Source organism: Jaculus jaculus, chromosome 17, assembly GCF_020740685.1.
Source record: "Jaculus jaculus isolate mJacJac1 chromosome 17, mJacJac1.mat.Y.cur, whole genome shotgun sequence".
Taxonomy (NCBI): domain Eukaryota; kingdom Metazoa; phylum Chordata; class Mammalia; order Rodentia; family Dipodidae; genus Jaculus; species Jaculus jaculus.
In genome coordinates, this window is record NC_059118.1 from 57,413,396 (window position 1) to 57,437,696 (window position 24,301).

At 45.3% G+C, this 24,301-nt stretch overlaps 1 protein-coding gene across 10 annotated transcripts in view; it reads right to left on the reverse strand.

Annotated features, from left to right (window-relative positions):
• Phactr1 (phosphatase and actin regulator 1) overlaps positions 1-24,301 on the reverse strand; it is a 541,488-nt gene that overhangs the window by 262,309 nt on the left and 254,878 nt on the right. Inside the window, exon 1 of one of the 10 annotated variants that reach the window (XM_045136630.1) lies at positions 3,438-3,699. The exons of the other annotated variants lie outside the window; for them this stretch is intronic. Coding sequence (XP_044992565.1) covers positions 3,438-3,699 — 262 coding nt within the window. Of the gene's footprint in view, positions 1-3,437; positions 3,700-24,301 lie in introns of those variants that run through there. 10 annotated transcript variants of the gene reach the window in all.

Here is a 24,301-nt window from a genome sequence, read left to right on the forward strand (position 1 = left end):
TAGATACTATATTTTTTCTCCAGTCCTACCAGTCAGGCTATCCAGCAAGTAGGTGAAGGAGGGTTAAGCTGGAGAGATGGCTTAGTGGTTAAGACACACTTGCCTGCAAAGCCAAAGGACCCAGATTCGATTCCCCAGGACCCACATAAGCCAGATATGTAAGGGGGCACATGTATCTGGAGTTCATTTGCAGTGGCTGGAGTCCTTGGTGTGCCCATTATCTCTCTCCACCTGCCTATTTCTCCCTCCCCACTCTCTCTCTCAAATAAATAAAAAATAAAATGCATTCTCACTCAATGAAACTATAAAGGTCCATATACACACAGAACACACACCACATACAATACACATAGAGCTGTTAACACACACCACATACCATACACCATACACTACATACAATACACACAGAGGTGTGAACACACACCATATACAATACACACAGAGCTGTAAACACACACCACATGCAATACACACAGAGCTGTGACCACACACCACATAGAATACATCATATACTATATATAATACACATAGAGCTGTGAACACACACCACATACAATAGACAACTGTGAACACTCACTACACACACCACATACAACACATGCTGAGCTGTGAACATATACTACATATAATAGAGAGCCGTGAACACACACCACACACGCCACTTACAACAATCCCACCACAATGCCAATTGTTCACATTCAATGGAGGGGCAGAAATAAATGTCATTTAAAAGTCCACTTGACGGTCCTGTGAGAAATGATTAGTTTTTTCTGGTATTTGCTTCACGGCCCTCAGCACTGAAGTGTCACACAAACTTGCTTCCTGACTGGAAATGGATTCAGTATTGAACCCGCACAGCAAAAGCGGGAGGAAGCAATGGTCTGGGCCATTGGTGAAGGACAGATAGAAGCCTGTAGTGTTTCATTGGAGAGATTTAATAAAATACGGTCAGCAAATGCCAACCTTATCAGTGGTTCACAGATACTAAGAACTTTAAAAATATTTTCATAAAACAGAGAGATAATAACAATTTCAGGCTGGAGATACAGCTTGGTGGTTAAAGGCACTTGTTTACAAACCCTGAATACCTGGTTCAGTCCCCTAGTCCCCAAATAAAGCCTTTTTCTTCCCCCCTCCTTGCAAATAAATAATAAAATGTTAAAAAAACTCCATAATTTCACATCTTATGTATTGGTCAACTAACAAGGATTTTCCTAAAATTTATTCTATATCATTTCAGTACTTTATAGTGTGTTTATAGATGAAATTGTTTTTAAAATATTCCATAAGTGCTTAAAACAAATGCCATTTTAATTGAGGGCTTCCCAATTAGACCAGAATTGTGCATGGTTACCACTAAAGGGCCTCCCTAATGCTGAAGGAGGAACCAGACACACAGGGTACTGGACACAAGGTCACTGTGGCGTTCATAAGAAACATCTTCCTCGGGCTGGAGACATAGCTCAGTGGCAGACGCTTGCCTAACATGTTTGAGGACTTGGGTTCTAATTCCCAGCGCTGCAAAGAAAGGAAAAGGAAAGAGGAGGGAAAGGAAAGGAAAGAAGGAGGAAGGGAGGGCAAAATGAAAGAAGAAAAGGATGGACTTTCTATTGCGCCTTGCCAAATAGGTGCATAGGGGATACTCTGAGTCATTAAAACCATGACCACACATGTCCTTTAAAATAAATCACCCCTGGCATACAGAAACAAAACAAAACAAAAACAACTGCTCAAATTGGACTGCTCTGGGTTTTCCTTGGTAAATGAAAGTACTCCCATCCACTAGGTAGACTGGTGGCGTAGCAAGTGGGCTCAAAGTAGGCACTACTCTACAGCCCGCCCCTTCTAGGGAGCCTTTGAAATGAAGTGCTTCCATCATATCGCATGATACGTGTGTCCTTATAGACACAGATCCTCAGAACATTCCAAAGTGTTTGAGGCTATAGAGATGGTGCATGTATAGGAAGAAAATACACTGCAAGTTAAAAATACCTGCTTGCCTCACATAGGGGCATACCTCATGTGTTTTCCACTGATGGAGTTCATCATTACATATGTCAACATACATTCTTACATGTAAAAATCTGACTTTCCTTAACAGCAGCGTTTAGAGATGCTAATTTCAATAAACCCCCACGGCTGGGGAAACAGCCCACGTGGGGTGCAATTCAGTCAGCAGAGTGACTGGCATTTAATAAGTAGCATGCTTTAGACTGCATGTTGTATTTTACTACACGGAAAAGGTCTGACTTCGGGTCTGGTTAATCCCTGTGCATGCGCATCATGGTGTCATCTGCTCACATGGTGATCAAAGAATCGGACACGTGTCAGCGTGCATTTCTCGGGAAGTATCCTCCTCCTCTGCCCCCGTGCGCTCTCGTGCCCTTCCCATCAAAGCAAACGGCAATCATGCCACCCGGGCTCAGATTCTGAAAGGACATTAGGCAAGCCACAGTCGCTCCATTACACAGCCCTTCTGAGGCCTGCGAAGAACAGGAGGAGGGTCCTGGAGAGTACTGGTGGATGAGAAGCCCTGGCTGCCCAGGCAAGGGGGTGAGCTCAGAGCTGGCCAGCGGCTACTGCCTCCTCTGTAAAAATCTCCAAAACTTTGCGGCGACCTTCCAGTGGCCCTCCTGAGTCTGCTCCGCGAGCAGCCAGAGGACGCGTCCACATCTACAGAGATTTCCGCCTGCTGCTTGCCGCGTGCCCAGGCTCCTGACTCCCTCACCCCCGGGGGTCCGCCGCCAGCACGGCCCCCTCCGCCCCGCTCTCCACACGGACCTGGAGGAGCTCTTTGGCTCACCTGGAGGATGCCAATGCCCGCCCCTCCCCCACCTCCTCACAGTCTGGGCATCGGGCATCATTCCAGGAGGGACCAGCAGCGGCACTCCAAAAAAAAAAAAAAAAAAAAAAAAAAAAAAAAAAAAAAATCGCCACTCATATTTTACTCTACACCAGACATCTTTCCACACAACTCCACAAGTCTGTAGGGAGCTGGCGCCCCACAAAGGTCAAGGCCAAGGCGAATCCACCCCAAGAAATCAGTCCGTCCGTAACGATGCCCAGCAAATGCTGCATCCAATATTCACGCAAGGATGGGGACGCAGTTAGGAGCCCCCAGGAGGGGGTGGAGGGAAGCGGGTGTACCATGCTTTTCGGAGTGAATAACGCTGCCACCCAGGGATCCCCTAACCCCCCAACCTCCCGAGTCAAAATCCCAGCCAGACTGGCTCCAACTCCCTCAGTTGGGGGTAGAGGGGTTGGGGCGACCCCGACATGCCCGGGTGGTACCCTGCTGCGTGCCCTCTGGTCTGAGTGGCACTCCTGCCAAGTGTGGGGCGGGCGAGCGGCTGCCGTGCCCGCGGCTCTCCGGCAGTGGCAGTGCCGCCTTCCCGCCTCCCGCGCTCGCCACCTGCCAGCCGGGGCTCGCCACTCACCGTCCCGGGCGTCCTGCCCCCGACTGCAGTTGCTGCAAATGTGTTTGATCTCCTTGCCCAGTTGACAGTGGATCACAAAGGACACGTTGTTGTTGTTGTTGTTGGGGGCGGGGTCCTTCGGGGGCCTCATGCTCAGCAAATAAAAAGCTTTCTTTTTGGGCTTCTCGGCGGCGGCGGCGGCGGCGGGGGCGCCTGGCACGGCGCCCTCCCTGCAGCGCGGCGCGAACCTCCGCGGCTTCGGGGCGCGCGTGGGCTCCGCCATCCGGCCTCGGGGCGCCAGGGGCCAGGCGCCACCGGCTGCTCCCGGCCCCGCGCGCCGCCGCCGCCGCCGCCCGCGCCCCTCCGCGGCGCCCGCATGCCCCCGGCCCCGCCCCGCCCCGCCCCGCCCGCCCGCCCGCGCGCGCCGCGGACGCCACCCGCGCCTCCGCCCACGGGGCGGCTACGGGCGGGCGCCGGGGTCTCGACCCCGCGACCTCGCTGCGCTGCGCGGCGGCAGGGGTGGGCTGGGCGTCCTACCTGCGGCGCCCCACTCCCACCTCTGCCTCCTCTCCCTCTCTCTCCCACCTCATCCCTGTCTCTCTCTCTCTCTCTCTCTCTCTCTCTCTCTCTCTCTCTCTCTCTCTCTCTCTCTTTCTCCCTGTCTCTCTCCCCCTCTCTCCCGCCCAGCCTCCCAGCAGCCCCACCCCTCGGTGACTCTCAGCACCCGCCCCGCACTTCCAGAGCCCCGCTACCTTCACTTTGGAGCTCCAGGACTGGACCCTCACCCCGCCCCCTTCAAGCTTCATGATCCCCAGAAGGTAGGATGAAGCACTCAGGAGGTGGCCGCCAGGAACCACCCCCCCCCCTTCCTCCCGGTCCACCAACCGGGGAGTGCCCCTTGGATCATCAGTTCAAATGAAATTCTCTGCTGGGTCTGACCACATCCCTCCGCTCACCCCGGAGCTGACAACTTCATAGAGTGGAATGGATGCTTTTGCCCCCCTCCTCCTAACTGGAAAGCTTCTCCAAAAGGGGTCCTTACCCCAGGAGCCTTAGCAACTGCAATAAAAAGGGAAAGCCTGCTTCATGCAACTTTGGGATGCTGGATAATTTGAGTGAATGTTCTCCAACTGTTTCAGCACTGTGATTAAGGCTCAGCAAGGCAAGGTGACAGCTAGAGATTTAGAACAGGGTCTCAACTGAAGCAAATGTATGGCCTTACTGATTGATTGAGTCAACTTGCTCTGAGGGACTTTTTAATTCAAAGTAAAAAAAACTCCAACTAATTGACGCAACAATCCTAAGACACACTAAATCACCTTTGTAGAGAGCTCAGCCTTGGATAAACCACGCATCAGAATTACTGTTGAGTACTTATTTCTAAGAAATACACACTTTGGGGGCTCCAAGCCCCAAGATTCCGGCTTAGTAGGCCAGTGTAGAGCCCAGGAATCTGTAGCTTTAACAAGCTCCTCAGGGAGTTGGTGCAAGGCCCTCACAGAGAAACAGGTGTTTATAGGCGCGCGTGCCAGACAAGGAGCCTGTATTCTTCCCACCACACTGTTCCCTCTGACTCACAACCTTGCCCTCCTTTGCACTTAGTGAATGTGCTGTCACTATCCTTGTTTCCAAGAACTTCCATTGTGTGATTTCAGGATGTCCTGGTGATGGAGCGCTGGCAAAAGCAGGTCTTTGCTCTTCCCTCCTGAGGCTGGACAGCGTCTATGTGGACAGTTCTTTCTCAAAGGCGCACACAGTACAGGGGCGGTTGCAGCGCTGTTGGGGGAACTGTCTCTGGACACTCCCATTCTACCATCCTGGGATCAGCAGAGATCCTTCTCAGATCCCTATGGCCTGAGTTTCACTTTCAACTTGTACTTAGGGAAGTCAGGAGTAAGGATACCATTGCCTGCCATGGGGGAGATGTTAGGGACTGGGAGGGAGGGGAAGGCAACACTCTTTAATTAGACCCCAAGGCTAAGGGCTTCAGTCACCTCTCCCTTCTCATCTGGACTACCAGCCAGTCCAGTCACAGGTAAATGTCACTGCATCTGCTCCTGTCAAACACATGTCACCGGGTCCTAGGCTAATTACACTCCTTTGAAGGATGACAAGAGATCCATTTGTAATATTGTTTAGATGCTGGGAGAGATGCACTGCATTATAATATGGGCAAATGTTTGCCATTCCTGTTTTTCTAATCCTCAGGCCTTGCCTGTAAGCTATGTCAATGCTTAACTCCCCCATGACAAGGGGAGAGGAGCTCTATGTTTACATCACCTTAGGTCTTTTCTGAACTGTATTTTAAAACTTGCAAGCCTTTGTTACTGTTCTTGGTCTCACAGGTCAGAACCTAAGCCCTGGATAAACTCCATCTGGCCTTAGGAAAATAACTGCGTTGGAAGCAATTTTTTTTTCACTCCCTAGGAACTAAGCCTGGCCTAGGGGCTGAGTGTCTGATCTTAATTGGCCAAGTATCACTGCGGTTGTGGTAGAGAACTAAGAGACAAGAGACAAGAGGCCATCTTAGGCTCACATATCAAAGGATGTGCCCGGAGGGGTGGGGAGTGGTTACGCTCTTTATTCAAGTCAAGGGTACCTTGTATTGGAGAGCTGTTTTTCTGGTTTGCTGATCCATCTTCCTACACTGTCATGTGTCAGTTGGCATCCTCTTACTTCTGGTGTCCAGCATGGTACCTAATTGTCATTTGAAACTAGTTACACTGAAATTTGATTTGATAAATGCAAAATTCATTTTCTCAGTTGCATTAGCCACAACTTCAGGGAGCCCCAGCCACAAGTGGCTAGAATTGGGCGGGGAGATTATCGAACATTTCCACTATTGCAGAAAGTATCGCTAAACCTGAAGGCTGAATCCAGCTTCAGAAGTGATGCCTCCTATTACTACGACAGAAGGCCAGCAAGGAAGGGACCACGACACAGTACACTTGGTGCAAGTGGCCTTATCACATGGCTTCTGACACCATTTTGTCTTTCGGCAAGCAGCAGGAAGCTGTGAGCATATATCTAGCATTTTCGCTTGACTCTACTCCATAGCCTGTACGTCACCTCAGTGAAGCCTGCTTCTTGATGCTCATTATTGTAATGTCCTTATAGCTCTGGATGCCAAGTAATCTCCTTGACAGGACCTGTGTTTGTCTCTTCCTATAGACAAGCTTAGGTTTAATTATTATCCTTGTTATTAAGTTTAATTCAGTTGTCACGGATGATTGTCATTCATGACTTTACTGATAACAGATCACACACATACATAGAAAAAAATTACAGTAGGATTTGTCTTCATTTTTGAAAGAAAGGGTGAATATTGCAGGGAAATCCACTCTAGTAGATATCATCACTTATAACAGGGTTTCTGGACACAAGGCCTGCACAGCATACAAGAAACTGCAGAAGAGGTGGCAGAAAGAATGTAAGAGCCAAAGGAAGGGTAGGACTCCTTACAACGTGCTCCTCCAGACACAAAATGGCCTGGATATGCATGACCTCACAGTGCCCGATACTACCTACACAATCATAATAGGAGGAAAAGACCATGACATCAAAATATAAGAGACTGATCGAGGGGGGAAGGGATATGATGGAGTGTGGAGTTTTAAAGGGGAAAATGGGGAGATGGAGGGAATTACCATAGGATATTGTTTATAATCATGGAAGTTATCAATTAAAAAAAAGATTTGCGGGCTGGAGAGATGGCTTAGCAGTTAAGCGCTTGCCTGTGAAGCCTAAGGACCCTGGCTCGAGGCTTGATTCCTCAGGACCTACGTTAGCCAGATGCACAAGGGGGTGCATGCGTCTGGAGTTCATTTGCAGTGGCTGGAGGCCCTGGTGCGCCCATTCTGTCTCTCCCTCTCTCTATCTGCCTTTTTTGCTCTATCTGTCACTCTCAAATAAATAAATAAAAAATTAACAAAAAAACAAAATTTTTTAAAAAGATTTGCATGGGAAAGACCCTGAGAATCTCTCTCATCAGCTGGACGACAGTCCTTTCTTCAGGATGCACTTAATTTTCAGATCTCCTCCTTAAACGGGTTTGCTATCCTAAGACCATACTACTCAAAATGTGACCCCTCCCCAAGGAGAAGCAGATCCCAGTTATCTGGGACTTATTACTAATAAAGATCTCAAGTGCTGCTTCTGATTCTACATTTTTACAAGATTGCTAAGTGATTTGGATGCACAGAATGGTTTGAGTGACGCCCCCTTGATAATTCTGTTAATGGGATGCATATTGTAGCTATAATGTAAATCATGGGACTCTCTTGATGTCTTGGAGCCTAGAATTTAAATGGGAAAGAGGGTACTCTCAGGGAAAGGCCATACAGAAATAACCATACCCATCACATAGAACCGTCAACCAGGACAAGCATTGGAGGACAATGCTCTCGCCATCTGAGCTGGGGCGCTGTGCGAAGGGCGTTCTGCCGTGATCACTGTGGAGAAGGCTGATGAGCTGTAGAAGCAGAAGCAGAAGGCGGAGGTGGTGGTGGTGCCCACGTGAGGGGAATGCAAGCTTGTAGGTGAGGAGAGCTCCTGATGGCAGTGGTGCCCACATGAGGGGAATGCAAGCTTGTAGGTGAGGAGAGCTCCTGATGTCCTGGGGGTGAGGAAGGGCAGACAGCCATCTGCCTAGGACACACCCTCCAAGGCAGTAACTGAGAACTAGGATGCCATGAAGGAGCTTGACATGCACCAAATCTGAGTAGCAGAAGCCCTGAGCATTCAATTTTGAACCCAGGGACTTAAAGACAACAAAATCACAAATGTGAAGGCAGAACTTTGGAAATGTTCATTGCAGTAGTTGCTCTTCTCATGGCCTGGACAGAATCCCTTGACAGAGCAGTTTAGAGAGGAAAGGTGGGTTTGCACTCATGGCAGGAAGGACATCACATCAGAACATCAGGGGGGTGGGTTTCTTCCGTAGTAGAGGGAGTGGGCTGCTAGAGCCCGCCACATCTCAGTACCATGAGACAGAGTGCTACACTGGGCGTGGAGCCTGTCTACACCCCTCAAAGGCGAGTCCCTTAAGGCCTTATGTCTGTCTGCTAGGAATCTGTGCCTGAAAGGTTTCACAACCTCCCAAAACAATGCCATCAGCTGGGAACTATGTGTTCAAACAAATGGGCCTGGGGGGAACATTCAAATCACAACACTTCCATATCCAAATCATAATACTCATGAAGTTCCTTAATGCCTATGTAAAAGACAAAATGGAAATACAACATATTACAGTCAACACCAGGGCAAGTGGTGCACTTGGATAAAATTTGCTATGTATATATGTGAACAGATTTTTTCTTTTAAATCCAGGACTACAGAGATGGCTCAGTAGATAAAGTGCTTACCAATTAAGTGAGAAAGTGAGAGGATGTGAGTTCATATCCCCAGCACCCACAAAGTCAGGTGAGCCTGCAGACCTCAGGAGGCAGAGACAGGATCTCTGCAGCAAGCTGGCTAGTCAGACTCAGCAAATCAGTAGGCACTAGGTCCAGTGATAGACCTCTGGAAATAAGGTAAAGAGCTATGATGAAAAACACCTGAAGTCAGGACAGTAAGCTAGAAAGCAGATATAAAGGGACTAGAAAGGAACGGGGGACTTAATAGTATGGTATTGTACATATATAAGTAGAAGAACAGATTCATAGGGGTGAAAAGGCCTAAGTAAGGTCAGGAGAAGAGAATGAGTACAGGAAATGTGGTGGGAGGGCTAATCAAAATCTAAAAGGATGTAAATAAATCATATGGGAACCTGCTTTTGTGGACAATGGAACACTCAGGACACATAGATTGTTACTAGAATATTTTCAGTGCCAGGGATGGTATACCTTCCAGTGCATTGTTGGACAATGAGGTCCCTGATACCCCCAAAACATTACAGGCCATTGCTGAGGCCCTTGGTTTCCCACCAGAATAGATGGTAAGACCCTATTGCTTAAGACTCCACATATTTGGGCTGCAAAGTCACTGAGAAATCCTGCTGGAACTGAGCTGAAAACCTCCTCCGTGTAGACCAGCTGACAGAAAGCTGGAAAAAGCTGCACTGCATGCAGTTCAGTGGGGGAGAGAGAAATCACCAGTGGAGATACTCAGCAGTGGACACTGTAATCCTTAAATTTGGCCAGTGTTGCAGTCCGGTTCGCATTGCTGTAGAAATCACCCAACCAAGAGTAGCCTCTGGGAAAAAGAGATTTATTTTGGCTCACAGGCTTGAGGGGAAGCTTCATGATGGCAGGGGAAAACGATGGCATGAGCAGAGGGTGGACATCACCCCCTGGCCAACATAAGATGGACCACAGCAACAGAAGGGTGTGCCAAACACTGGCATGAGGAAGCTGGCAATAAAGCCCATAAGCCCGCCCCCAACAATACACTCCCTCCAGGAGGCATTAATCCCCAAATATCCATCAGCTGGGAACCTAGCATTCAGAACACCTAAGTTTATGGGGGACACCCGAATCAAACCACCACAGCCAGTTAGTCCAAATGAGCTAACTGGTGCAATAGTGGCATGTCTGTTACGGGGGAAACGAACTGCCCTCTAATTTGACTGGAGGCCCACTCAATGGGAGGCAATACATCCCTGATACTGAAAACCTACAACAAGGGTAGTCATGAGCCCTAGGGGTGTAACATCGGCTGCTGTCTGGTTAAGTGTATATACTATGCTCATCAAACTTCCCAGTAAGCACTTCTCTTAATGTTCATACCCATATATTAATGCTACTTACACTTTTTTGTTAAAGAACCTTCTCTTTTCAGATGGCAGTGGCCTTGGGATGACTCAGAAGGTATCATAGTGCTGGAAAGAAGTGACTGGAGTACTGAGTAACATCTCAATCACACCTTCCAAGGCTCAGGGTCTAACGCGGAAGAGGTGGCAGAAAGAATGTAAGAGCCAAAGGAAGGGTAGTGCTCCTTACAACATGCTCCTCCAGACTCAAAATGACCTGGATATCCATGACCTCACAGTGCCTGACACTACCTACACAAGACCATCATAAGAGAAGGAAAAGATGATGGCATCAAAATAAAAGAGAGACTGATTGAGAGGGGGAGGGGATATGATGGAGAATGTAGTTTCAAAAGGGAAAGTCGGGGGGGGAGGGAGGAAATTACCATAGGATATTGTTTATAGCCATAGAAGTTGTTAATAAAAAATTAATTAAAAAAGGAAAGACACCCAAAGTCAACCTCAGGCCTCCATACACATATACAAACATGTACATCCATATACATGAGAATAAGTATACACACATGCACATCACACACACACACACACACACACACACACACACACACACACACACAAAGAAATCCCTTTTTTCTGCTGACATGTTTTCTTTGGCTTAAACTCCAGTTGTCTATTCTGTTTTACTGGTGCTTCCATTGTCTCCTTGCTTAGCAGTGACATGAATGGTTCTCCATCTTGGAACGGACACACATGTCTAGAACATATGGATGGGACCCTGTTTTGACCATTGAAAGTGTAATTAAAGATCTTGAGGAGACAGTCCTACAGTATTTGGATGGTCCTGTATCCAATGGTGAGTATTCTTTTTTATTTTTTAATTCTCCTTCTTCTCCTCTTCCTCCTCCTCCTTCTTCTTTTGTCTTTTTGTTTTTCAGGTATGGTCTCTCTCGAGCACAGGCTGTTGTGGAATTCACTATGTAGTTGCAGTCTGGCCTTGAACTCAGTGATCCTCCTACCTTAGCCTCCCAAATGCTAGTATTAATGACAAGTATTCTTACAAAAGACACACAGGAGAGACAGGTCAAGAGGAGGCACAAGGAAGACAGATGAGTAGACAAGAGGGATGCAGCCTCAGGCATGCCAACAGACACCAGAACTGGCAAAACGCAAGCATGCAGTCTCCCCAAGAGCTTTTAGAGAGATCACAGCTCACCTTAAACCTGGACACCTGGTTCCCAAAACCACCAAGATGGAATGCTAGTTATTTTAAGCCCCTGGCTTTGTGGTACTTTGTTCTATCAGCCCAAGAGAACCAGTACAGTCACTAAGCATTAACAGTCTGGTGTAATCCTTACCCAAGATCAGCATCTTGCTTTCCAAGTTTGATCTCAAAGCACAATATGTTAAAACCAGAACTGAAAGTGAATGTACAAACTGCAAATTAAGAACAAGGGCTTCCTAGGGCTGGAGAGATGGTATGTCAGTTCAAGGCACTCGCTTGCAAAGCCTGCCAGCCTAGCGTTTAGTTTCCCAGTACACATGTAAAGCCACATGCACAAAGTGGCACGTGCATCCAGAGTTCATTTAAAGCAGAAAGCCTTCGTGGTGCACTCTTCTCTCTCTCACATAAATAAATAAATAAAAATATTAAACTTAAAAATAAAAAAAAATGCTTCAAAATTGTTCACAAATACAGCAGCATAGTGCACTGCTGTGGCTGCATATTTTTATATGTTTGCTTTGCATCTTGAGTATGTTTTTGTTTTGTTCTGTTTTGACAGGTACTGGAATGGAAGTAAGGAATGAAATGGAAATAGACTGGCATTAAGAGGGGGTACAGCTGCCAGGCCTTGTCATATTTAGTGCAGTAGTAATCCCCTTTGCTGACAGTCCGAACATTCCAAGGCTCCTAGCAAACGCCCGAGGCCACCGACAGCCCTGAAGGCTATGGAGACTGGCCTGCTCTTATCACGCGTCTTAGCGACCTCAGCATGTGACTTTTTCCCCCCTGTCCTTATTAAGTGGAGACCTTTTACCTCTTCGTTTAAAGAAAGTACTTAACAGTTTTTCTCTGGCACATCCAAATGGTCCGTGTCACTCTCGCGCTCTCGGGGCCATTATCTCCTTGCACACAAGCACCCTGGTAGCAGGACAGTTGACTGCGTAGCTGAGGCAGCGACTTCCAGGTCAAGGGCAGGTGGCCCACACGGAGCGCGGACGTTATGAGCGCAGAGGTGATCCATGCCCGGGGTGGGGGTAGGGTGGCATGGCACAAGGCTTCACACCTCACTATTTATGATGCCATGCAGTTGAAAATGCATGAATTATGTATGGAATGTTCAACTTAAGATTTTTGGACTGTAATTGGCCATGGATAACTGATATGGGGGAAGGCAAAAACACAGATCGGGGGGCCACTGTACCACGCGTTTATATTCTGTGCAAGAAGATATGACTGGCACTTGATGTGGGAGGCCAGCGAATAATGTAGGCAATTGGGTGATCTCACTCAGCACTCATGGGCTGCCCAGTTGTATAGTTTAGTTATGGCTGGCATCTGTTCTAGTATATGGAATACTCTTCCTGACTATTGCAAACCAAGCTAACTATTTCTAATATCACTCCTGCAGATGTAAATGGGAAAGCTTTAATTCTCCTAGGAGGGTTTTCTACCACAGTATTTTTCTTTAAATTGTATTTTCCAGAATCAAACAACATTCTTTTGGCTTAAACTTTTTCTCTTATTGTTTGTTAATCCAGCCTGGCAGGATTTTGATATAGGAGAGAGAGACAGACAGACAGAAAGAAAGAAAGAAAGAAACAAAGAAAGGAAGGAAGGAAGGAAGGAAGGAAGGAAGGAAGAAAGAAAGAAAGAAAGAGAGAAAGAGAGAGACCTGTGGAAAGTAGGCTTGTAGAAATGATTTAATGTGTCTGCTTTATAGACAGTGTCCTTAAAAATACATTTGAGGGGCTGGCGAGATGGCTTAGTGGTTAAGGTGCTTGCCTGCAATGCCAAAGGATCTTGGTTCAGTTTCCCAGGACCCACATAAGCCAGATAGATGCACAAAGTAGCTCATGCATCTGGAGTTCGTTTGCAGTGGCTTCAGGCCCTGACACACCCATTCTCTCTGTCTCTCTCTCTTTGTCTGTCTGCCTCTTTCTCACACTCTCTCAAATAAATAAACAAATAACAAATAAAATTTAAAAAATACAACTGAGGCATATAAATGGTGTGAAATAGCTTTTTTACTTTGACGCTTTTTTGGCTTTTGTTTCCTTTAGCTAAGCATAATTATCATATGCTAGGCTTATGATATCAATGCTTACTAAGATTGTTCTGTGTAAATTATTCTGCAGACACTTAGCGGATAGTGATATGAAGAGATTGAGTCATTTAGATAAAGCAGGTGAAGGAAGAGATGAGGGTGAAAGAACCATCAGGAGAGAGCCCCCTGCACTTCCCGGAGGCGGCACTGTGTGAGAGGGCTCCTTGTGCTGTTTTGAACCAGGCTCGCACCATGTAGCCCGGGAGGGCCTTGAGCACCCAATCGTCCTGTCTCAGTTTCCTCAACCCTGGGATTATAGGCTTGCACTGCCACTATGATCAGCTTTGAAAGTCTACTTAAGTTCTTAAATGACCCCAGAGAAGAGGACTGGTTCAGTCTAGCTCTTGAGTCCAAACAGAATGAATGTCCTTGTCAGAGAGAATATTATTTTTATGCCTATGACAGAAAAAAATGATCAGGTCTGATGGGAACCATTTGGCAAGCTCTCCCAACATCAAGTATCTTCAAAGTCTCTATGGCTCATATCCAAATAAAGGCTCTCATTCTAAGTTAAAATAGGGGGTCAGGTATTGCTGCTCATGTTTAGGGAAAAATAGGGGATGAATTACATTTTAGCTGAGAATTTCCAAGTAGCAATATGTGAGAATTGTAGTTGTGGATTCTTTATATTTTGTTTTAAGTAACAAATCCTACTTTAAACTAGATATACAGATTTATGCTTTATAAACTTAGCCTTATGTTTCTTTTTAGAACCAGGTTTCCTTTTGGTAGATTTAGACACTGCTAGCTATTTCCAAACACATAAGTGTTACTGAGTGTTTTATATTGCAGTAAAAGAAGTGAGTAAGAGGGCTGGAGAGATGGCTTAGCCTTTAAGTGCTTGCCTGTGAAGGTTCAATTCCCCAGGATCCATGTTAGCCAGATGCACAAGGGAGTGCATGCGTCTGTAGTTCATTTGCAGTGACACACTCTCTCTCTCTCTCTCTCTCTCTGCCTCCTTCTCTCTCTGTCTTTCGCTCTCAACTAAATAAATAAAAATAAACAAAAAACATTTTAAAAAAGAAGTGAGTGAGAAAGTCCACCCACAAAAACACAATTGTAAATGTGGTATGGTTACATTATGATGCCACTAAAAGTAAAAGACTTAGATATAAACAAGGTGGCCTAGGAGCATTTCCTCTTGCTGTGAGCCCAGGCTGGCCTTGAATTCACAATCCTTTTACCTCAGCCTCCCAGGTCCTGACATTTACAGGCATATGTCATCATGCCTGGCTTCTCAGGATATTGTTAAGTGAAAAAACTTAAAAGTTCAGAGAACTGACTATACCGTGATCTCATTTTTGTAAAGCAAGTATTGTGGACATTCACTGGGTTCCCCAAATATTTCTGGCTCATGGTCTTCGGGTGACATGAGGCACTACAGTTTGATAGATCCCTTGCAAGTGAGCAGAGCCTGGTGACTAGTTTTAATGGATCAGTGATGACCCGAAGTTCGAGACAATAGTTGCTGTTTCCATTTGGGTTCCAGAGTGAGGCAATGATGAGATGGTCCAATTACAATATTGACTGCCCATCTCCAAGGCTTGTTGAAGGCTTGGTTCCCAGCCTGTGACACTCTTGGAAGGTGGCGGGACCTTTAAGCGGTAGTACCTACTGGGAGGAGTTAGGTTGTTGGTGTTCACCCTTGAAAGGGAGCTGAGAGCCTGACCTCTTCTCTCTTTGCTTCCCAGCCTCATGGGCTAAGCATGTCCTCCGCCACCTGCCCCTGTACCGTAAAGGGACCACACGATCATGGATAGAACTGTTTGAAATTATGAATCAAAGTAAACCTTTTATATTATTAATTATCTCCTATATTTTGTCATAGTGGTACAAAGCTGACTCAAACATAAGCGATGAGAGTGGTCTGACAGGAGAAGCAAATTTGCATTGTTACTCCTGAAATGTTGGAGTTGTTTTTACTGCATTATAAATCTAGCCTGTCAAGGCAAATACAATACTGAATTTGTGTGTATGTATATGTTTTTAATCATACACCAACACCAGCTGATGATGGAACTGTTATCTTCATTTTTCACTTCAGGAAGCAGAAAACCATAAGATTAAATGTATCTTTAAGGTTCCACAAACTAGCTTTTTTTGCCAAGTAGAAATTTGAGCCAAATATGTCTAAAAACAAAACACACCCTTCCTCCCTCACCAACATCCCACTGACATTCAGGGAGCTGGTAAGAGCTGGTAGCTTTTCATCAGAGGACCCTTGGCACTATTTTGAGAAAGAAGCATATGGCATGATAAAACCCAACCAAGAAAGGTTATCAGACTACAGGCTCGGGACAGAGAAACTGTGGCTGCCATGCGGAGCAGGGCTGTTGGTGGTAAAGGGGACACGGACAAAAATAGAATGCGCTGTTTCCCATCCATCCTCTCTATTGGTAGAATCCTGTCCTTTCAGTCTTAAAACAGACCTCAGTTGTATACTCCCTATGGTGATCTTTTTTAAGACTGGAATTGGTTCGACGGGTGTGGTGAATGCCAGTGATCAAAAGCCTATGATCAGCTAATGGTAACTGGCCTTTAGGGCAGAATCATAATTGTTTATACAGAACAGGTGCATGAATGAATGCAACATTGACAAGAGACAGAGATGGGCCCTTTTTGTAACTCTGAGAACTTTCTTTACACATGATAATGTTTTTGGGCATTTGTGAATAGCCAGCCATGGAGAGATTTAAGACTTTATTACAGGTGCATGGAGGTGTGATATGCAAATGACTTCCTCCAAATAAGATTGTCTAACTGACCAAGAACAGCATTAAGAATATGTTCTGAGGGCTGGAGAGATGGCTTAGCGGTAAAACACTTGACTGTGAAGCCTAAGGACCCCGGTTCGAGGCTCGATTCCCCAGAACCCACATTAGCCAGATGCACAAGGGGGCGCATACGTCTGGAGTTAGTTTGCAGTGGCTGGAAGCTCTGGCGCGTCCATTCTCTCTCTCTGCCTATGTAGCTCTCAAATAAGTAAATAAAATAAACAAAAAAAATTTTTAAAAAGAATGTGTTCTGAGATTGTGAAGTGAATGATCAAAGGAATAGCTGCTTCCAACAAGCTGGGTGCTATTCTCTTTCTAGCACCCCAGGATCTAGTGAGGTGAGTTTCCAAAACTATTTCTATGACAGGGAAGCCAGGAAGAAGAGGAATAGCGGTGTCTACTACCCTTGTCATTTCTGGAGCTCCTCCTTCGTGCTGCACATTACAGCCATGCAGACTGCCATTGCAGCACTCTGAAGCCACCTTACTCGAGAAAGGAAAGTTCGTAGGAATAGATGCCCCAATTAAAAATCTGACAGGAGTTAAAGGAAAATCACAACAGAGGATGTTACTGGAATTCAAGAGGGGAGAGCATGGGCTGGAGAGATGGCTTAGTGGTCTATGAAGCCTAAGGACCCTGGTTCAAGGCTTGATTCCCTAGGTCCCATGTAAGCCAGATGCACAAGGGGGTGCATACATCTGGAGTTCGTTTGCAATGTATGGAGGCCCTGGCATGCCCATTTTCTCTCTCTCTCTCTATCTGCCTCTTTCTCTCTCTGTCTGTCACTCTCAAATAAATAAATAAATAAACATAAATAAAAAAATTTTAAAAAGAAGGGAGAGCAATACATGTATGGTAAAAAATATGTATATATGCATGTGTGTGTGTGTGTGTGTGTGTGTGTGTGTGTGTGTGCTTGTGTATAGAAGAGAGAGAGGGAGCAGGAGAGATTGTAAAGAAAAGCTTCAGAACTTGCTTGGTATGCCATATAAGCATGAGTACCTGAGTTTGGATTCCCAGAACCCAGATGCTATAGCTGTAGGTATGTTTAGCCTAGGGCAAGGAGGAGATGGAGACAGAAGAACCACCCAGAAGCTCATGGAACCAACACACAAAGTTGTTCTCGGACTTCCACAGCATGCCATGGTACAAGCATGCCAATACACGCACATACGCACACCAAAAATCCTTCAGGGCCACATTGATAAATGGGGGGAAAAGACTCATCATAATGATAGGAGAAAGAGATGGGGGATATGTCTTACCATAAGAGGTAAGCTTTTGATGCATTTGAAAATCTCTGTTAAGTTTTTTACTCATGATATATTTGTTTATAAAATATAGTTAATTAATAAGAATATATTTAACATATGTTAAAATTAGACTTTATACATTATACTATAAATATCTTATAGCTTTAAGAATTGTATCATTAGACTGAGGAAATGGTTCAGTGTTAAAGGCAGTGCTTGCAAAGCCTAGCAGCCTGAGTTCAATTCCCCAGTACCCACGTAAAGCTAGATGTACAAAGTGGCACTTACATCTGGAGTTCATTTGCAGTTGCAAGATGCCCTGGTGTGTCTATTCTCACTCTTCCCCATTTGCAAATAAATAAAATTTAAAACCAATTGTATAATTTGGGACAGGAGAGATGGTGCAATTAAAGGCACTTGGCATGCAAAAGCTGGTGTTCTAAGTCCAGATCCCTAGTATCCATTTCCTCTCTCTCTCTCTCTCTGCATGCAAATAAATACATAAAATATTTATAAAAAAAGAATTGTATCATTTAGTCATCACACAGTTCTAAGGTTTGAGATGCCCTGACCATGGCCTTATAGGACAGAAGTCAGAGAGATAAAGTTGACAGAAGCTATAAGATGTAGACCTAGTGAAGCCTGGAACTGAATGAACGCAGGCCAGACATATCATACCTCTCTTGTCCCGCTGTGTCCAGAAATACGTATGCACATAGAAAAGAGGCAAAATAGTGCAAGTAAAAAGAACATTTCCAAGGCAACTTAGGAACAATTCTTGGAGGACTTTCAAAAGCGGAAGAGCAAGCCTGTTATGTTTAATACCTAACCATTTACACTGGATGCAAGTCTAACTTACATTGTTTTGATTTGTTTTTTTTTTTCAAGGTAGCATTTCACTCTAGCCCAGGCTGACCTGGAATTCACTATGGAGTCTCAAGGTGGCTTCAAACTCCCAGCACTTCTCCTACCTCTGCCTCCCGAGTGCTGGGATTAAAGGTGTGTGCCACCATGCCGGTTTAGATTTTTTTTAAGTACCAAAATGGGGCTAGAGATGTGTCTCAGTGGTAGAACACTTGTCTAATATGCAGCAGGACCTAGGTTCATCTCTAACACTAAATACACACACAAATAAAAAGGTACCAAAATGAAAACTCTTTCTATCACAAATCTTGTGATAGGTTTACAAATAGGCCAATATTTTTTGTAGTCACCAGACAAGTTGAAAAGCAATAATTCAACCTTGACAACAATGGTTAACAGTCAGTATGGGGGCGCATGCCCACAGTCCCAGCTATGTAACAGACAGCAGTGGGGGGGGGGGAGCTCACTTGAGCTGAGGAGTAAAAGACCTAGCAGAAGGGGAAATAAAGGGGTACTGAGGGGCAGTTAAGGTTATGACAAAACGTGAAACATTGAGATTGATATATACATACCAAATCAACATATTGTATTTTACCAATGAATGAAACTATTTAAAGGAAATCTCGCAAAAATATTAACTATGTGAAGTCCATTTCTAGTCTTGTTTTTCCAAAACTGGCCTTTTTTTTTTTCCCTCAGGGAAACCAAAAGCACCTAGGTTAGCATCCCCACAAAATCTGTCACTTTTATTTTAAAGGCAAGGAAGCCCTGAAATTAACTCTCTGCCTTCTAAATCTGAGTCTGCATTTCAAAAATATGAACTCCTGTTTTGCTTACATGAGAAAGCCGTGGAGACAAGTCCACCATGCTGCAGGCTTTGGCAGCGTGTGACCCTCAGCAGCTCTTATGAAACTTTCCTGCTGACGGCTATGAGTCCACAGAGGACTGATTAGAGTGTCTGGGTATTAGGGTCTGTTAATTTTTCTTAAGTGGTACACGTTAAGTCAATTGTGAATTGTTTAGAGCATTTTATACACAATTTGGGAACTATTACCATCATTAAATTCATCTAGAATGAACTCCCAAGGCAGGCATTGGCAGCCCTGAGCGTGCAGTCTGACAGTTGTTTATGATCATTCAATAACTGACAGTCCTTCGATCGTGAGTATATTTTCCAGCAGAGATGGGATCTGCCATTTGCATCTCTGTGCTTTTACGTGTGAGCATGATACATGCAGGAGACATGCAATCATCGTAGGAAATGCTGTCTGTTTAAAATTTTCCTCGAGTTTTGTTAATGTCTTAATAATAAGAGCTATAGACATTTCCATATGGAGTGCTGTAATAAGGAGAGCTGAGCTACGTTTCCTGTGAATAAATATTTGTAACCACTAGCCAAAATGACAAGTGGAAGTGTATAGAACTGTGGTGATTTTTTTTTTTGCCAGATCACGAAATAAATTTAATGACTGAGCTGATATAGCACATATTTTGTCTTTATCTAAAACAATATTATTTACAAAAAAGTACAATGCAATACTGCAGTGTTCTTCAAAATGATCACAGTTCAAATCTTTATAAAAAGGGGAAATTACTGAGGAAGGAAAAGGCCCATTACCTACAAATCTGTAGTTTACTATTAATTGTAAATTGTAGTGAGACAGGCCAGGGGTCCTGCCTTTATTCCTGGGGCACTGGGCAGAAGGAAATCATTGTTACAGTATTGTTGGAAACTGTTAAAAATTTCTGTTACTTTTCTGGATCAGCCTGAATTGCTGACATACCTGCATAGCATCTCGAGGCTTGAACAACAAGGAGGGTAGGGCTTGAGGGAAGGGGGAGGGTGGGGGACACAAAACTGAACCCAAATTGAACTGGTACCATAGAATTTTATATCCTGGAAGTTACACTAGAAGGTTGAACCCTCAACAGGAGCTTAGGGGGAGCACCTGATTCGAAGGGCCCTGGAGAGGATGAGATGAAGCCCTAACCTTAAATATCTCCTGTTTCTCTCTTTTTGTTTTTCTGTCTTTTTCTTTTCCCTTGGGGCTGGCCTGTAATTCCCTGTACCAGGACGTGGTTAACATCCACAATGAGCTGTTGATCAGAGAGACCTACAAGGTCTCCCAAATCAAACAAGACAAGCTTCTTTCAGAGCACTTGATTACCCTCCAGAGGTTAATGGTAAGACCCTACTTCTGAGGACACCATACGCTGTTGGCACAGACCACGGAGAGACCTGGTTAGATTCCAGAAGAGAGCCAGTCCCCAGACAGTTAGCCCGTGTAGTTCTGGGAGGTGCTACATGAGTTATGGGGGGCAGGGAGTGGCCAACATCTGTTCAGTAACTCAAAGTCTAAGCTACTCAGAAGCAAACAACCTGATGTGATGCTCACACAAGTACAATAGTGGCACACAGCCATGGAGGGAAACCAACTGCTCTTGGATTGGTTAACGGATCTGCTCAGTGGAAAAGAAACCATACCTACACTGGGAAACAAGTCAGAATCATATCCAGATAACTATTTTGCTTTCCAATGTTAAGCTCCCACTAATCTTGGGCTATAAGAGGGTCTATACCCTTCAAATTCTCTCTAAATTCATAATGGTTATCCCATTTAACTAGTGCTGACTTCACTTTCCATTGGAGAATCTGCTTCTCTTTTTCCGATGGGAGCTGGACGTGAGGAGATAAATGACCCAGCGCACTTCACCCCGGCCCCAGCCCAAACCACAGAGGAACTGGGGAAATGAGCACGAATGCTGCTTTCCCCATGAACCTGACATCAGCACAGGGTGAAGGACAGGGACACTGAGGATGCTCAACACCCACCAAAGCAGAGATCCAGAGACGCCTAAGAGCCCGTCACTGAAGTAGGCTTAAGATGTACCCAACATGGCTCAGGGAATTTTGCAGAAGAGGGGGCAGAAAGATTGTTAGAGCCACAGTTGGGACATTTTGCACAGAGACATTGCCTCTCCCCCATAACTGACTGCCCCCACAATACATGACCCACAATCCCCACGGGGTTGACCTGCATCCCTAACGAGGAGGACCCCTTCAGAAAAGGGGCAGGGATGAGGGAACCAATGGTACCAACATGTGTTGCTTACATAGTAAGTATGTCCATAGCTAATACAAATAAATTTTAAAAAATCTTCTGAATTTCAACATGATTTTTTTCACATTATGCTAAGTTGTATCCTTTGTAAAATGTCAAAAAACTTGCAGATCAGTTACATATGGCCATAACAACATTATATAGTAAACACACACATAAAATTTAAAAAAAAAAACTGTTAGTTTTAATGAGAAGTCCACTAGGTTTATATTATAAGCACTCCCCCTGATGTTCATTTGCCTATAAATAAGCAAGGCGCTGGGGATTCAACAGTTTGACCCCCTAATTAGTGGCATGCTGCCTGCAGCAAAAGCACTGGCAGTCATGTAGCCAACAGAACCAGCCTTAATCCAGAACCAGCAGCTTTGAACATTCCTCCGGTGTAGTGGCGCTCCGACAACTAAACAAGAGCTCCTGGAGGCTCAACTCCAGCCAGGACTGTGTGAGACAGTTTGCATTGACTTTCCGCAGTCATGTTCCTCAGGATGAACCATGTCCGCCTTGGCCAGAGCACTTGCCTGGGTGCCGGACTATGATGACCGCCATTGGTCCACAACACAAGCCTTGATGACTGTAATTGGTGCTACAGGCAAGGCTGTGATTGACCAACTGAATGACTGTGACTCCTTCCTCTCTTGGGGTATCTGAACAGGGTGCTTAGGCACATGCTGGGTGTCAGCTGGGAAACAAGGTCTTGTGTTATGCATCCTGCCTTGTGGTTGCAAGGTCAGGTCCAACTGAGACATACCTGGAATATTCTTCACCTGCCTACTTTACGTAGTGAAGGCTGAGTTGGAAGCATATGGACAGCTGGTGCCATGGAAGCAGTGACAGCATCAGAGAGATCCCAGTGACTGGCACCCAGGTGGTGATATCCAGCATGGGGATCCTAACATCCCCGATTGTAACTGGCCTCTGGTTTCCAAGCTGTCACCCAAGCTTCCCAGCACAACATACCAGTCATCACTACTTGATGGCAGGAGGGGCCTCAGATGTGCCCATCTGCAGTGCCCATGGGCCTGCATCTGCCCAAGGATGCAGGTGTTACGTCGTGGGGAGTCCCATCACCCAGGAGGATCCTGCCCCTATTGGGAAGGGATGCCTGTGCCTGTCTAAGCAAACCTGGTGGTGCCCAGATTTCTCAATGCATCTTTGGGTTCCCTGACACCCTGACAGAAGCAGTTGCCTTGCCAGTAGCCACTGAAAACTGAAGGAACATCCACGGAAAGAAGGGAAGCGGAAGGAGAGATGACAAGAGTTGAGGGCTGTAAGAACAAAGTGCAGTGAGGCTGCAGGCTCTGGTCAGCTTTAAGAATTTAAGACTTATCTTCTCTGACTCCAGGCTGACGGGTAACTGGTTACTGCCAAAGCCCAAAGATCCCAATATTTCAGGCCTAAAGTGGGGATATAGCACTCGTAGGACTAAGGAACCTGATACTCAAGCCAGTACAGGCAAGGTCACCACTTGCCACTACATCTATCTGTACTTTGCCCCAGTTCACAGCTGCCAAACATGGAGGGAAATGACAGTTCTTCCCCTAACTCCGTTTCTAAACAGACATAGCAATGGTGCCCTCAGCCAGCTGGTCTGACCGCCCATCATGATGGTAATGAATGGATGAGTCAATGAAATGTCCATCTTCAAAATCAGGTAGCTCTGAATCCAGACTCATGCCACCCACTCCACCTTCCCCACAATCACCGGTCACCGTCATCACTGGTCACTGTCAACTAGATTAAAAACTGATGCTTGACAGTCTCGCAGATTAGGAGAATTCTTCCTGGACATTCCAATCTCCCTATGGCCCATGCTTTTGTGGAGGACCACAAAAGTCAAAGGCCTCAAGTTTAAGTTTGAAGAAGTCTAAAATTAAGTCCTTTTTCAAAGCAGGGGAGACACCTCTTATTATATTTCTTATTTATTTACTTATCTATGTATGTATCTATCATCGATCTATCTATATAAATCACCTATCTGTCTATCAGTCAATCATCTATCCATCTGTCTGCCTATCTATCTATCTATCTATCTATCTATCTATCTATCTATCTATCTTGTACTTTGTTTTGTTTTATCTTTAGAATGTCAGGAATCAAACCTAGAGAATTCTAGGCAAGTGCTTTACCACTGACCTCTATCTCCAAGCCCATATTCCATTTTCTTAGCTGCCACGTTCCTACTGAGAGATCGAGTTGAATGAAAAAAGGGAGAGATCGTGCTTGCATGGGTGGAACTATTTCAGAACATCATGGACAATCCTTGAGAACGGCCTGAGTGTTTGTGTTGGCTATAGCAGGTGCTGGCAGAATGTGCAGTATTTTCTGAAATCCAACCATTGTTTTCCTTGTGAAGAGTGTCTTCCATACAGTTTCCTCCCAGTTGTGTGAGCTGAACCCTCTGCAGTAATTATGATCACTCTCTTTTAATCTTCTACATATGGTGTCTAGCCTTAGCAGTTCTTGTCCAATTCCTCATTCCATGAAAATTCCACAAAGATGGGGATGAAATGATGGGTATACTATCTCATTCTTCAAAAAAGTGAAGAGAGGACTGGAGAGATGGCTTAGCGGTTAAGCGCTTGCCTGTGAAGCATAAGGACCCCGGTTCGAGGCTCGGTTCCCCAGGTCCCACGTTAGCCAGATGCACAAGGGGGCGCACGTGTCTGGAGTTCGTTTGCAGAGGCTGGAAGCCCTGGCACGCCCATTCTCTCTCTCTCCCTCTATCTGTCTTTCTCTCTGTGTCTGTCGCTCTCAAATAAAAATAAATAAATAATAAATTTAAAAAAAAAGTGAAGAGACATCTTTTGTTATGAATTTTCATGATTAAAAATCCATTG